This window comes from Chiroxiphia lanceolata, chromosome 9 (assembly GCF_009829145.1).
Source record: "Chiroxiphia lanceolata isolate bChiLan1 chromosome 9, bChiLan1.pri, whole genome shotgun sequence".
Classification (NCBI taxonomy): domain Eukaryota; kingdom Metazoa; phylum Chordata; class Aves; order Passeriformes; family Pipridae; genus Chiroxiphia; species Chiroxiphia lanceolata.
Window position 1 is genome coordinate 30,031,619 of NC_045645.1, and position 13,924 is coordinate 30,045,542.

Genomic DNA, 13,924 nt, shown 5'->3' on the forward strand with positions numbered 1-13,924 from the left:
CTAAAGAATATATTCAGTGCTTTGAAGCTGGTAGCAAGTCAGGCCAGTAGAGAGATTCAGATATCAGGAATTGTTCCCTGTGAGGGTGGGGAGGCCCTGGCAGGTGGCACAGAGAAGCTGTGGCTGCCCCATCCCTGGAAGTGCCAAGGCCAGGTTGGATGGGGCTGGAGCAACCTGGCTGGTGGAAGGTGTCCCTGCCCAGGGCATGGCAGGCTTAAGGTCCCATCCAACCCAAAACCATTCCATAAGTCTGTGATTCTATGGTTTTATCAGCTTTACTGGTGTCTGGCAAACTTAAAATGTTCTTCTTTAACAAACAAGGTCTCAGCTTGGGATGGGTGAAAAAGGGCTGAAAATAAAACTACCCAGAAAGTGGCTCTCGCTGGTAGTTGGGTGGACAAGGTGTGTCTATGCATTGGTAGCTTCCTCTCATGTTGAAACACATCTGATTGGATCCACAATTAATATTCTGTTCCAGGCACTCATCAATATCTGGATGGAAAAACATGCAAGGGATCAATTGTTGGTAGAATTAGAGGGTAGACATCAAAGTGGGTAAAGGCGGAGCAGAGCACAGAGGGTGCCTCTGCCTGACCCTGGAGCTTGGGGCTGTGTAATGTGAGCTCACAGGGGAACTTCAGAGAATTAGAAGGTGCAATTGTCTTGTTTGCTGCTGGTTTAGGGAACATTCAAGTGTGGAATATAAAACTTCTGAAAATTGGAATTCTGAAGGCTCTCCCATGAGCAGCTCAAGGAGGTGGCTGAGCCCCCGCTCTGTAGCTTGTTCCCTTGCAGCTCTGCCCACTGTCCGTACCTTGGCAGGTTTTGCCGTTGGCCATGAGGCGATATCCCGAGGGACAGGCACACTGGAAGCTGCCCAGGGTGTTCCTGCACTCGTGCTGACAGGTGTCCCTGCTCTCACATTCGTCGATGTCTGTGGAGAGAAGCACCATCACCAGGATTACCTGACCCTGGATGAACTGTTCAGGTCTATGGACACTGCTGGGGGAAGTTGTCTGGATCTTGTTTCCTGATGGGGCTGAATGTGTCAGACTAGAGTGTCCCCTTACCTGTGCCAGCCCTTGTAACTCTGTAGTAACTACAGCCAGCTCTGAGGGGGTCCTGCCCTCTGGGGACAGCAGCTGTAGCACACAGCCCAGCTGAAGGGACCGGGGAGAGGGGGGATCTGTGTCCACTGACAGGGTTATACAGACACAGACCTGCCCCCGAGGCAGGCAGAGCTGATCATCTGATAATCAGGTGTTAAGCCACATGCTTGGGGAACACCCAGATCAGTTATCTTGCCTTGACAGTGGGGAAGTGGTTCCTACAGTCAGTCCCTCCTCAGGGAACTCTGTTTCCCTTCCAAACTAACCTTCCCTATGCCCCGGGGATGAGTTAAGCTCAGTATCTGGAAAGACTATCAATAACTGCTCTTAACTTTTTTTTTTTCTTAAATCTCCCTCTCAAATACAGAAGTACCAGACCACATTATGTAAAGTTTGCAAAGCAAACTAGTGTGATTTAGACACAGATAATTTATAATTATAGTGGCTTTTCAAACATCTGCCTAATTCAGCACAACAATACAGTTAATCTCATGCAAGATTTTGGATTGCATGATTAAACCAGTGGCAGGAAGGTCTTGGCTTCCCTTCTCTCTAATTTACAGGGGTTGCATTAGATGAAAATGTAAACAGAGAAGAGACAGATGTGAACAGAAACCTCTGGTGTGTTGTTATCAAATCCTGATGGTTGTCTGCTGAAAGAACTTCAACAAAAGTATCATTTGGGTGTATTTTCATATTAAACAGTATTTTTAAACCTAGATGATTATTACACGAAACAAAAGTACAAGAATATTAACTAATTCCAACTGGAAACTGGGATGGAGATCAGAGGTTGGAGCTTCCCCTTCCCTCAGTGGGAGCTGTGTCTGGGCCTCTCAGTTACTGCTGTACCAACCCCCAGCTGTGTGACTACTGAAATCTCTTTATAACTTAAACAAGTCTGATGTCTGCCTGGCCTTACATTATTTATGAATGCCTGTTCATGTGTGTCACCATTGTATCTCACTGTATAATCCCAGCAGGAATTCTGATGCTAGAACCTCTCTGTAGATCACCATTTACCCTGGAAGGATGTTGTGCCTACTGGGAAGTGTCATTTCCTTAAGATACTCAAAACGAGATAAGCTGGCAAAGTCTGGCTTAGGAGAAGTGTATTTCCAAAAATTAAGTAATTTTTTTTTTATCCCCCAAAAACCAGGGGCAGAGCTTGCCAGTTCCTGTAACTGCCTAGTCTCCTCCTCAGGGAAGAAATGCCTGTGCTGTCACTGCCACAACTCCTGACAAACCTATTTGTTTACTTACCATCAGTCTCTCCAGGCTCGCTGAATTATGTTGTAACCCCTTTTCTTATATAAAATAACAATAATCTAAAAGCTTCTGTGCCTACTGCCCATGTGACACCGACTGTCCCTGTAGCAGTGCTGGCACTGGCCCCAGTGTGCCCTAGTAAAATCTTTATCCAAAACTTTTCTGAACCAGATTGTTGCTGCCATCAGTGGGAGTCTGACAGAAGCAATGGGACTAGACTGGGGCTGCTGGTGGATTTTGGAGCGTGAGAAGATTCACCAAGGTGAGCTACTGTGATCAGGAGAAAGAGAGTAAGGGAGAGAATAACTTGGCAAACACACAGTTAAAACAAGAGGGTTACAAGGAGGTGAAAACATTTTGCTACAATGTGAGCAAAGACAGGAGAGACAAGAACATGCAGAACCCTCTGAAACTGACCTGGGTAAACAGAAAAAAACCCCACAGCACCACAAACCCTCAGCCCTGGTAGACATCAAAGAGTTAACCTAAGAATAAGGCCCAAAACAAGAGAGTTGCAGAGACAGACTGACATTTACCTACACATCTGCCATTTCTTGCCTCATAGCCTTCAGGACAAGTTTCTCTAATGTTCCTTCTAGTCCTGGAGAAAGGTATTCTGCTGTTCCTATACTCTGAGAAGGAGCTGTAGAGATTTGAGGAGTGCCTGTAATAGTGCTGCTGTTGCTGGTTGTCTCTCCCAGGGGAGAACTGAGCATAGTTATAGCTACTGTAATAGGCCCCAGAACTTGGCAGCCTCTCCAAGCCGGCGCAAGATTTCCCGTCACCCAGCAACTGCTGCCCAGGGGCACAGAGACACTTGAAGCTGCCGGGGGTGTTGGTGCATTGAAAGGCACAGGGTTTAGGCACTTGTTCACATTCATTAATGTCTGCCCATGGCACATGATCCAGAGCCACAAACCATGTGGAAAGGAGAGAAAACAAACAAACAACAACACGTAACTATACGTATTATACACACAGATACTTATCTCAGTCTGAGGAACACGCTGAAGACACAAAGGTGAGACTTTGAGGGCAGTAAAACATGGAGAACACGATGCCAAGCAGGCAGGTTATGCTGTCCTGTACTGTCCCACACCTTTACTCTCTAAGAAATGAGCCTGTGAGGCTCACTGTGACTGTGCTCCCTCTGGACAGGAGCCCTGCCGAAGGGCCTGCCTCAAGTGTGCAGTGTTTCAGCCTCAGCTCTTCAATACTATTTAGTAATGGTTTGGGTTTTTTTCCTTAAGTGCTACACACTTAAGGATGAGTGGGAGAAGCTGCCAGGCCCTTCTTTAAAGGAAGATACTTAACACAGAGCCTTCCAGAGAAGTGCAGTGTTAGAAATTCATTACCTGGCGAGGGAAGAGCAACAGGCTCCAGTGTGGTTACTGTGGGGAAATCATGGAATGGTTTGGATTGGAAGGGACTTTAAAGCCCATCCAGTGCCACCCCCTGCCATGGGCAGGGACACCTTCCACTAGCCCAGGTTGCTCCAAGCTCATCCAACCTGGCCTTGGTCACCTCCAGGGATGGGGTCAGGGCTGGAGGATGAGTTTCAAGGCTGCAGGGGGGAAGAGGTCAGGTAAGTTCTAACCTGTGATTGTGTATTGGTCATTCCAGCTGTGACAGGTTGGGGACTTAACAGCAAATATTAATTCACTGTTATACAATTAAAAATAAAATAATTTTTGTTTTCTTAAGCAATGCATTTTTTTAAGCTGTTTTCCTTTAAATTGCAATCCAAAGTAATTTGACCCACCCCATCTTTGAATCAAACCAGAGTGCTGAGCATACAGAGTAAAGGGTTTAGGGTACAACATGCTGAGTGTCCTTCACTCTGAGTAAACTGGGAGTGCTCTTGGTACTGCAGGACCTGACCTGCCCCCACAGGTTCTCTGGCACTGCCAGTAAAAATTTCCTAAAATTATCCTCAAATTACTTCAGGCCCAGCTGGAAATTTGACATCACTGTATTTCTTTTCAAACTTACAGTCTGTCTTCACTAGAAAAGACAAGAATCTGCAAATTCCAAACAACTCTGCAATGTCCAGAAATAAATAACCCAATATTAACACACATCACAACACATGTATAACTGACATATATTATAAACCTTTTTGTAACTAGAAACTAAAAATTATCTTAATAGTGACTCAATTAATATTAGTGTAGTGTATATTCTTTCAACTATTATTGTAAAAATGCCATTAAGCCAATGTTGTTACACTTCCCTCTGAACAGAGGATTTTTGAGTTTGTAACACTGCAAGCCACAACTGCATGATAACGGTTTTTAAAAAGCAATACTGTCAGAAACATAGCAGAACATTACACTGCATCTTTATGAAGTGCTTGATATACTTAAGGTTTTAAAGAATTTAGGGGGGTACTAATAATTAAATGTTTTAAGAGTGGGAAATCCAGGAGTAATTACTGCAGAGTATTACAGTATTTTCCAACTGTTATTTGGCAAACAAACAACTGAAGCTTTATAATATATTCGTGTCAGGTTTTGCAAACAAGAGAACTTCACTTTTTGTATGGCAACAACTAATCTGAATTTTAAATGTATTCATTTCATTGTTTTTCACCCTAAAACTTATAATTTCCTTGGCATTAAGTGCTGAGTTTTACATTCTGTACATGCATAAAAGAAACTAACAATAATTCTTCACGACAACCAGTGTCCCTGGAACAAGTTGTGAATGAGCAACAGAAGATTATCATAGAATGAGAGAAAACAGGTGAAAATTGGGGCAGTTTCTTTTGCAGGAGCAGCCTGTGCAATACAAAACCCCAGAGAGTCACCTGTGTTTACCCATGGCTGTCCCTGTGAGAAGAGCTCACTGAGGGGTGGCAATCCTAATATTTACAAGAACAAGGTAAAATTACTTTGAAATTAAAATAGCTACATTTTCAGGCTTTCTTAAATTTGAAGAACAATATTTGTTTTTATTTTAGACAGCCTTGCATGTGTTATATACAAACATGCTTTACAGCAGCTTTTTGTGATGCCCTTCCACCTGTGACCTGGTTGTTGAGATTCCACAGAAATGCTGTTTCAGTCAGTGGATTTTATTAACATATGAACTAATGCTTTGGATGAACCTATATTTAAAATATGTTTTTAAGCAGATAAAATTGAAAGGATAAAAATTCAAGTCATACTTTCAAGAGGGAGCTTTCAGTGGTCCTTGGTCAGAAGGCAGCTTTAGGGCAGTTGCTGGTGCTCTGTGGAAACCCACAGTCCTAGACTTCATCTAGCTTATTCCTGCCAGAAGTTTATATGGTTTTAATATATGTTAAGAAGTCTGGGATTGATTTTATTTCAGTAGAGATGCAGATGGTGGAAGTAATATCTTGGCCTACAGCCAAACACTTTCTTACTGTAATTTAATCTCTTTAAAAAAAACCACCCAAACATTCCTGGGTTTTGGTAGTTCAAAATCTTAGGTTGTTAAAGAAAAATAAAATAAGAAAATAGCTATTTATCACTTAGGAAAGCTAATCTTGAAGAAGTCATGAGGGAGGAATAATTCTCTGCTCTGATACATGAGAGCAACCACAACCAACCTCTCTAAATGTCAAATACTGACATTCAGGAATCATTAGCAGGGTGGATCAGCTATTTTGTTTTAAATATTCTACATAAATGCAAAAAAGGTGATGCTAAATGATTCCAGTGCCTTCCTGAGGTCTCTTAAATTCCAGGAAGTGTTCTGTGCACTGACAGCACATACTAAACTCTTGCTCTCTACGTCAGAGCTGCGAGAGCCTCCCGAGCTGCTCCACCCGTGTGTGGGAGAAAGCTCTGCAGGGCCTCGTGCCAGACAGTTCTGCACAGCTGGCACAGGGCAGTGACTGTGTGGTCAGCATTCCTGGGATGGACAGGAACGCTCCTGCCCTGCTCTGAGCCACCCACACCAGGATAAACGCGTTCAGCTCCCTCTACTCTACCGTGTGGGGAACCCCCCGGGCAGTGCTGGGTGGGGAGGGGTGTTCGGGATGTCCCTGAGCAGAGGTGAGTTCTGGGTCTATCCCACCTATCCACAACTCCTTGGGGTGCTCTCCATAGGGGAATCCACGTGATTCCCTGTGTGACTGCCTTCACGTGTGAACCAGTGCAGGCCAGGGGACAGCCAGGCACAGCAACAAATCTCACCTGGTTTTTATAAACAAAGCCTCCTGTGGAAGGGTCACTCGCCACATCCATCCACCAGTGCCCTGAGACCCTTTTACACTTTGCTTTCAAAGCATGGCCCCAAACCAATCTCCGTTTGGAATCATTTAGCTCTGACTGCTTTGAACTGGATGCTTTGTTTTGGATGGGCAATTTGGGACTCCAGAGCAAACTCCTCTCTAGAGCACAGCGTTCACCAGGCACAGCAGTGCCGTGTGCCAGAGCAGCCAGCCCAGGCAGCAGCAGGGGGTGACAGGAGGGTGGTTGCAGCTTACCCACACAGGGCCTGCCCGTGCCCTGTGCCCGGAAGCCCCGTGGGCACAGGCAGCGGTAACTGCCCCGTGTTCTCGCACAGCTGGGGCGCGCGGCACTGGTGCGTCCCGGCACGGCACTCGTCCAATCTGCAGGAACAGCAAAGCAACACTCACCAGGGGCTGGGGAAGGCAGGCAGAGGAGCCTGTGTGCATCTGGCCCTCTGAATGCACACTCTTCTTCTTCCCTGGTGCCCGAGTCAGGCATTACTGTCTAACGCGTGGTACCAAGCACAGCCTGGGTCTCACAAGCTGAAAGCAGGTTTTGGGCAGGTATAGAGAGAAATTTTCAGCTGTTTGGCATTTACAGACACTTTTTCCATAAATTTTCAAAACTTTTCATTGAGGTTTCCAATGTGATCAGCTCTTCTACAAAGAGAGAGAATCCATCTTCCTGTGATATCATATCTGGGATTGCTCAGCCTGGAGAAGGCTCCAGGGAGACCTCATTGGGGCCTTTCAGTACTTTAGCGCTTACAAAAAACAGGGAGAGCAACTTTTACATGGGCAGAACAGTTTTAAACTAAAGGAGGAGATATTAAGTTAGTTATGAGGAAGAAATCCTTCCCTGGGAGGGTGGTGATGCCCTGGCACAGGTTGCCCAGAGAAGCTGTGGTGCCCCTGGATCCCTGGAAGTGTCCAAGGCCAGGCTGGACAGGGCTTGGAGCAACCTGGGCTGTGGAAGGTCCCTGCTCATGGCAGGTGAGCCCCTTCCAACCCAAACCATCCATGATCCCATGAGAGTAAAGTTTTGGTAGCATCTATAACATCAGCTTCTTAAAAACCTGAAGACACAATTATAGAATCACAGAATCATAGAATCAGCCAGGTTGGAGGAGAACTGTGAGATCATCAAGGCCAGCCCTTGGTCTGCTACCACTGCAGTTACCAGCCCATGGCACTGATGCCACATCAGTCTCATCTTGGAAACCTCCAGGGATGGAGAATCCACCCCATCCCTGGGCAGCCCATTCCAATGCCTGATCACCCTCTCTGGAAAGAATTTCTTGCTGATGTCCAACCTAAACCTCCCCTGGCACAGTTTAAGACCGAGGCCTCTTGTACTGATCACTGCCTGGGAGCAGAGCCCACATCCCCCAGCTCCCCCTCCTGTCAGGGAGTTGTAGAGAGTGAGGAGGTCTCCCCTGAGCTCCTCCTCTTCAGGCTGAGCCCCCCCCAGCTCCCTCAGCCTCTCCTCATAGCACTTGTGCTCCAGACCCTTCCCCAGCCTCGTTGCTCTCCTCTGGACCTGCTCCAGCCCCTCAATGTCCTTCCTGAGCTGAGGGCCCAGAACTGGACACAGCACTCCAGGGGCCTCACCAGTGCTGAGTCCAGGGCAGAATCCTCCCTGCTTCTGCTTCTGCTGCCACTGTTCTGATCCAGGCCAGGATCCATTGGCCCTCTTGTCCCCCTGGGCACACTCTGGCTCCTGTTCAGCTCCCTGTCCATCCCCACTCCCAGCTCCCTTCCTGCCTGGCTGCTCTCCAGCCCCTCTGTCCCCGGGGTTGTTGTGGCCAAAGTGCAGGACCCGCCCTTGGCCTGGTTGAACCTCATCCCCTTGGAATCAGCCCATGGATCCAGCCTGTCTGGTCCCTCTGCAGAGCCCTCCTGCCTTCCAGCTGATTGACACACCCCCCCAGCTTGGTGTCATCTGCAAATATGCTGATGATGGACTCAATCCCCTCATCCAGATCATCAATAAAGATATTAAACAGAACTGGGCCCAACACTGATCCCTGGGGACACCCCTGGTGACAGATCCCAGCTGGATGCAGCTCCGTTCCCACCTCTCTGGGCCCGACCCTCCAGCCAGTTCCTAACCCAGCCCAGAGTGCCCCTGTCCAAGGCTTTTCCAGGAGAATGCTGTGGGAGATGGTGTCCAAGTTTGCTGAAATTCAGACACATCCACAGCCTTCCCCTCATCCACCAGGTAGTGGATAAGCAGCAAGGACCTGGGATCTTGATTCAGAGCTCCTGAGCCAAACTCTTAAGAAACAATGGATAACCAGAGGTGGCAAGGACACATCTCTTTTAATACTAATTCACAAAAGTTAAATATGGATGTTAAGTTAAACTTCAAAAAAAAGTTGGTGCCTTAATATGTGCAAATGTTAATACAGGAGATGGACAAGCTTCAGGATTATTTAAAAATCACCATTGTCCCTGTGTTTCTTATCACCATGGAGTGAATCAGTGCTGCTACTCACCAATGCAGGTCCCATTCTCTGCTTTGGTCATTCCACTGGGACACAGGTCGATGCACTTGTAGCCACCACGGTGTTCTTGCAGAGCTGATCAGGCCTGCACACGTTCTGCCTGCACTCATTAACATCTTATTCAAACAAAAAGGAAACAAAATAAACAAAGCTTGGCCTCTATATAATGAAATCACACCTGACCATGCCTTTGAATCATTTCATGCTCATGCATCAGTCAGCCCAATTCCTGCTTCCTCTGGTTTTTAGGAGTGTTTTACAGATTCAGAAGTACAGACCAAGTGTATCATCACAGCAGGATTTTCCTTCGTAAACAAACAGAGCAACAAATAAACATTGAACTCTGTCTGCTGGAGAAAGGGAATGGACACTCAGCACTTCATCCCTACCCACGCATTTTCTGCCCTTCAGCTGGAATCCTGGGTCACAGCACAGTGGAAACTTCCTACAGTGTTGAAGCAACGCTGATGGCAGGAGTTGGACTCTTGGCACTCGTTAACATCTGGGAACAACACAAATCCTTGACACCGGGACTGGGAACTGCCCTGTGGGCTCAGTTACCTGAGCTCTGGCTGTTACCCCAGGGAGTTCTGCTCAGGAACGTTTGCTGCTCTCCCGTCTTTGTAAAAGACCAACCCAGAGTGTTAAGTTATTCCCTGGTTGGATTTTAAATTTATTGCTAAAGACAGAAAAAGCAAAAGGGTAAAAAAAAAAAAAAAAGGTAAAAAATCGCCCATTAAAAAAACCCAACCCACAAAGATCCACAACCTAATAATGAAAATTTATAGGCAGATATTTGGAGATGCACCTTTAAAGCCACTTTCAGTTGCATGAAGGAGCATTTTCAGTTCCTGAAAGCCAACCCCCAAGCCCCCCATGTACCCCAAATCCAACCCCCAAACCCCCCATGTACCCCAAATCCAACCCCCAAACCCCCCATGTACCCTGAATCCAACCCCCAAGCCTCCGTGTACCCCAAATCCAACCCCCAAACCCCCATGTACCCCAATCCAACCCCCAAACCCCCCATGTACCCCAAATCCAACCCCCAAACCCCCCATGTACCCTGAATCCAACCCCCAACCCCCCATGTACCCCAAATCCAACCCCCAAACCCCCATGTACCCCAAATCCAACCCCCAAAACCCCAACAACCCCAACCCAACCAACCCCAACCCCCAACCAACCCCCAAACTCCCCATGTACCCGAACCCAACCCCAAACCCCTCCATGTACCCTGAATCCAACCCCAAACCCCCATGTACCCCAAATCCAACCCCCAAGCCTCCGTGTACCCCAAATCCAACCTCCAAACCCCCATGTACCCCGAATCCAACCCCCAAGCCTCCGTGTACCCCAAATCCAACCTCCAAACCCCCATGTACCCCGAATCCAACCCCCAAATCCCCATATACCCTGAATCCAACCCCCAAATCCCCATATACCCTGAATCCAATCCCCAAGCCCCCACGTACCCCGAATCCAACCCCCAAGCCTCCGTGTATCCTGAATCCAACCCCAAACCCCCCGTGTACCCCGAACCCAACCCCAAGCCCCCCTACCCTGGCAGCCGAAGCCGTCGGCCGTTCTCCGGAAGCCGCTCCCACACCGGACCACGCAGCGGAAGGAGCCCATGACGTTCTCACACTCCTGGCCAGGGTGGCAGCTGTGCCCTCCCAGTGCACACTCATCAATGTCTGGAATGACAACCAACCTGAAAACCCCCGTCACAACGGAACACAGCACCCTGAGCGTGAGCAGCCAGAAATACCAGCTGATTGCATTCAGGTATGAAATAATTACAGTACCACCAAGACATTGCATTCTTGTAATGAGAAATGGCCTAAATAGAACCTTTCCTTAGCAATGTGAGTGACTTTTAAGGCATTTTAAGGCCTTAAAGTATTTAAGGGGCGCTTTGTATCTGACCTGTCCCCAGCAGCACCTCTCTTACCCTGACACGTCCTCCCGTCGGCAGAGATAGTGAGGGCCTTTGGGGACAGGAGCAGTAGTAGGATCCCACGGTGTTATGACAGGTATGGGAACAAGGATTTCCCACAGCACATTCATCTTCATCTGGAACAAGGAAACGTTTGCAAACCCAGTGAGACTTCACAAGAAACTGCACCAAAGCGACCCTTCCTCAGAGGCGTGTGACTGGTAAAGCCACAGGGCAAAACTGGACCCAGTAATGGAGCAGCTTCTGTACAACTCCCTTCATGGACAACCTTCCAGGGGCCAATACAGTAAGTCAATGAAGTATCTCAGATGATTGCTCCCTAAACCAAGCATGACTCAGTCATCTAGAGAGACAGCCAGAACACTCACACCCTTCCAGCAGGATGGAGGTGGAGAGAACCATCCAATAGGTTCCCCAGCAGGAACCTGTGGGCTGTGGTCTGGGTTGCCAAGGTAAGTCCTTCCTTGCTCTGCAGGTGCTGAGGCTCAGTGTCCCTCAGGTGTATCTGAAGGACTGAGAAAAAGGCTCTCTGGGCACTACTCACATTCTAGGTAAGGAGAGAAGCAAAGTCTTCATCTGCCATTGGATCCACACCCTTTGTCAATGGCACTGACACTTCCTGAAGTACTGCATGGTTTGAAACTCTAACTAAAGGTGGTGTAGATCCCGGGGGAGAGCACTGTGTCCAGCTCTGGAGATCTCAGTACCAGACAGACACGGACCTCTGAGAGCAGGTCCAGAGGAGGTGATGGAGATGCTCCAAGGGCTGCAGCACCCCTGCTCTGGACACAGGTTGGGAGAAGAGAAGGCTCCAGAATGACATTATTGCAGCCTTCCAGTACCTGAAGGGGCTCCAAGAGAGCTGGAGAGGGACTTGGGACAAGGAAATGAAGGGACAGGACATAGGGAATGGCTTCCTGCTGCCAGAGGGCAGGTTAGATGGGATAGAAACTCTTCCATGTGAGTAAGGCCCTGGCACAGGTTGCCCAGAGAAGCTGTGGCTGCCCCTGGATCCCTGGAAGTGTCCAAGGCCAGGTTGGACAGGGCTTGGAGGAAAGTGGGCTAGTGGAAGGTGTCCCTGCCCGTGGCAGGGGGTGGGATGAATCCAGTTTTAGGGTGCCTTCCCCCCACCCCATGAGTCTGTGATTACACCACCCCTGTCCATCAGTACCTGAGCAGTAAGGCCCAGACGAGTCCAAACCAAACCCAGCAGGGCACTGGTTGCTGCGATCCCCTGGATGGTAAAGGAAGCACACGTTACTTGGGATAAAATATGGCCATTTTACTACTTTAGCACTAAGATTTGTAGCCCAGCTATTTATAAAGTATTTACTATACTTGAACACCAAAACAGAAACTTTTAATCCAGCCTTTAGTAGTTTTTCTATTTGGGCTGTAAAAGTCAGTAGTACGTGTTTTATGCTGCTTTGAATAACATCAATGGTGTGTGGAGGTTCCCCTTGGAGTGACTAAAAGTTCCACCTCATTACTACCTGATTTATATTTATGTGGTTTTTGCTGGGAGGAGAAAATACACAGTCCTTTTTCTTAGTAGGTATGGGAACACAAACCCAAACATAAAACCCACCACACAAAAGCACCCTGACCGCACAGAAAAGCAACAGGTTGGACAGGGCTTGGAGCAACCTGGTCTGGTGGAAGGTGTCCCCACCCTTGGCAGGGAGTGGGACTGGATGGACTTCAAAGTCCATTCCAACCCAAACTACTCTGGGATTCCATGATAATTTCATTTTAGAGAATGAAAGGGACATGCAAGGAAATGAAACTATTTGAGGTTAACTCTGAGGCTGCTGGGGATGCTGTTGGCAGTGTGATGAGAACCAAGGGTGAAGGAAGCACAAACTGCAATAGCTCTTATGTGTTAGTCTGTGGGTACATTAATGAGACAGGTAGGTCTCAAGAGCTACAATAAAGTTACCCAACTTTCACAGAATTTCCTTTTGAGGCTACAGGGAATGAATTCTAGGAGAAGAAGACATTATTTTGCCATTGTTTGATTTCTGGGAAGGACTAGAACAGTACCTTTTGCATGGAAGCCTGGATTTTGAAAGCACAGCTTCTTCCAGTGGGTTGTACTCCGTTGCAGATGGAGGAAGCGTGGAGTGTTTCCACCAGGAAGGGCATCTTGCCCTTGGTGTAGTCGTAGGTGACGGTGTGGTTCCAGGTGTAGGGAAGCTGACCTCCATCCATGGTGAAGAGCCGGGTGGAGTGTGCGTACAGCTGGCCCCGGGCCAGTCTGGCATGTAGTCCTCTGTGTAATCCGGAACAGAGAGAAGTGGGCATCAGCTGCTGAGTGCACCCAAACCTGGGCCATCTTGCATTTTAAAGTTGCATGAGAGTTCAGAGAAAGGGTTTGATCTGAACAAATGGTATTTCACACACACGTGTCCTTTCCACTCTTATTTTAACTGCTGAACTTACAGCACCTGGTGCAGTTCTTTAAACAAGATACAGACTGATGTACTGAGGAGCCTGATGATGGAGGCCACAGCACTGCCAAAAACCTGAAAATGATCTTCTCTTTAATAACAGTCTTTTCAGGTCAGAATATTTTGTTTGTATTCTAAGTCAGATGCTGACAAATATGCTAAATAAATACTCAGTAGAGAAAACTTCTGCCACTAAAAAGAGGTATAAATATTGGACATACAGTACATTGCAGTGTAGCAAAATATCAACAACTTTATGCATATTTATTGTACAGTGGGATTAACACAGAGAAATACTGGTCAACTACCACTAACTAATGACTATATCAGAGAGGTTAAAGATGCCCCTTTCCAGCTCTATCAAAAGCAACACCAATGTGCCTGCAATAACTACCCTGAAGACCCTTCTCAGCACCACCTGCCAACAT

The 13,924-nt window shown here is 47.5% G+C and overlaps 1 protein-coding gene and 1 long non-coding RNA gene across 2 annotated transcripts in view; one reads left to right on the forward strand and one right to left on the reverse strand.

Annotated features, from left to right (window-relative positions):
* HMCN1 (hemicentin 1) overlaps positions 1-13,924 on the reverse strand; it is a 162,819-nt gene that overhangs the window by 1,855 nt on the left and 147,040 nt on the right. The window contains 16 exon segments of the mRNA XM_032697092.1: positions 366-492; positions 815-934; positions 2,915-3,265; positions 6,835-6,902; positions 6,904-6,960; positions 9,074-9,149; positions 9,152-9,202; positions 9,476-9,517; positions 9,520-9,588; positions 10,649-10,783; positions 11,041-11,083; positions 11,086-11,162; positions 12,218-12,280; position 12,719; positions 13,090-13,293; positions 13,296-13,329. Coding sequence (XP_032552983.1) covers positions 366-492; positions 815-934; positions 2,915-3,265; positions 6,835-6,902; positions 6,904-6,960; positions 9,074-9,149; positions 9,152-9,202; positions 9,476-9,517; positions 9,520-9,588; positions 10,649-10,783; positions 11,041-11,083; positions 11,086-11,162; positions 12,218-12,280; position 12,719; positions 13,090-13,293; positions 13,296-13,329 — 1,518 coding nt within the window.
* Positions 1,830-13,867, forward strand: LOC116791270. The gene is made up of 3 exons (XR_004358668.1): positions 1,830-2,640; positions 5,152-5,261; positions 13,772-13,867. It is a non-coding gene; the product is annotated as an uncharacterized LOC116791270 (long non-coding RNA).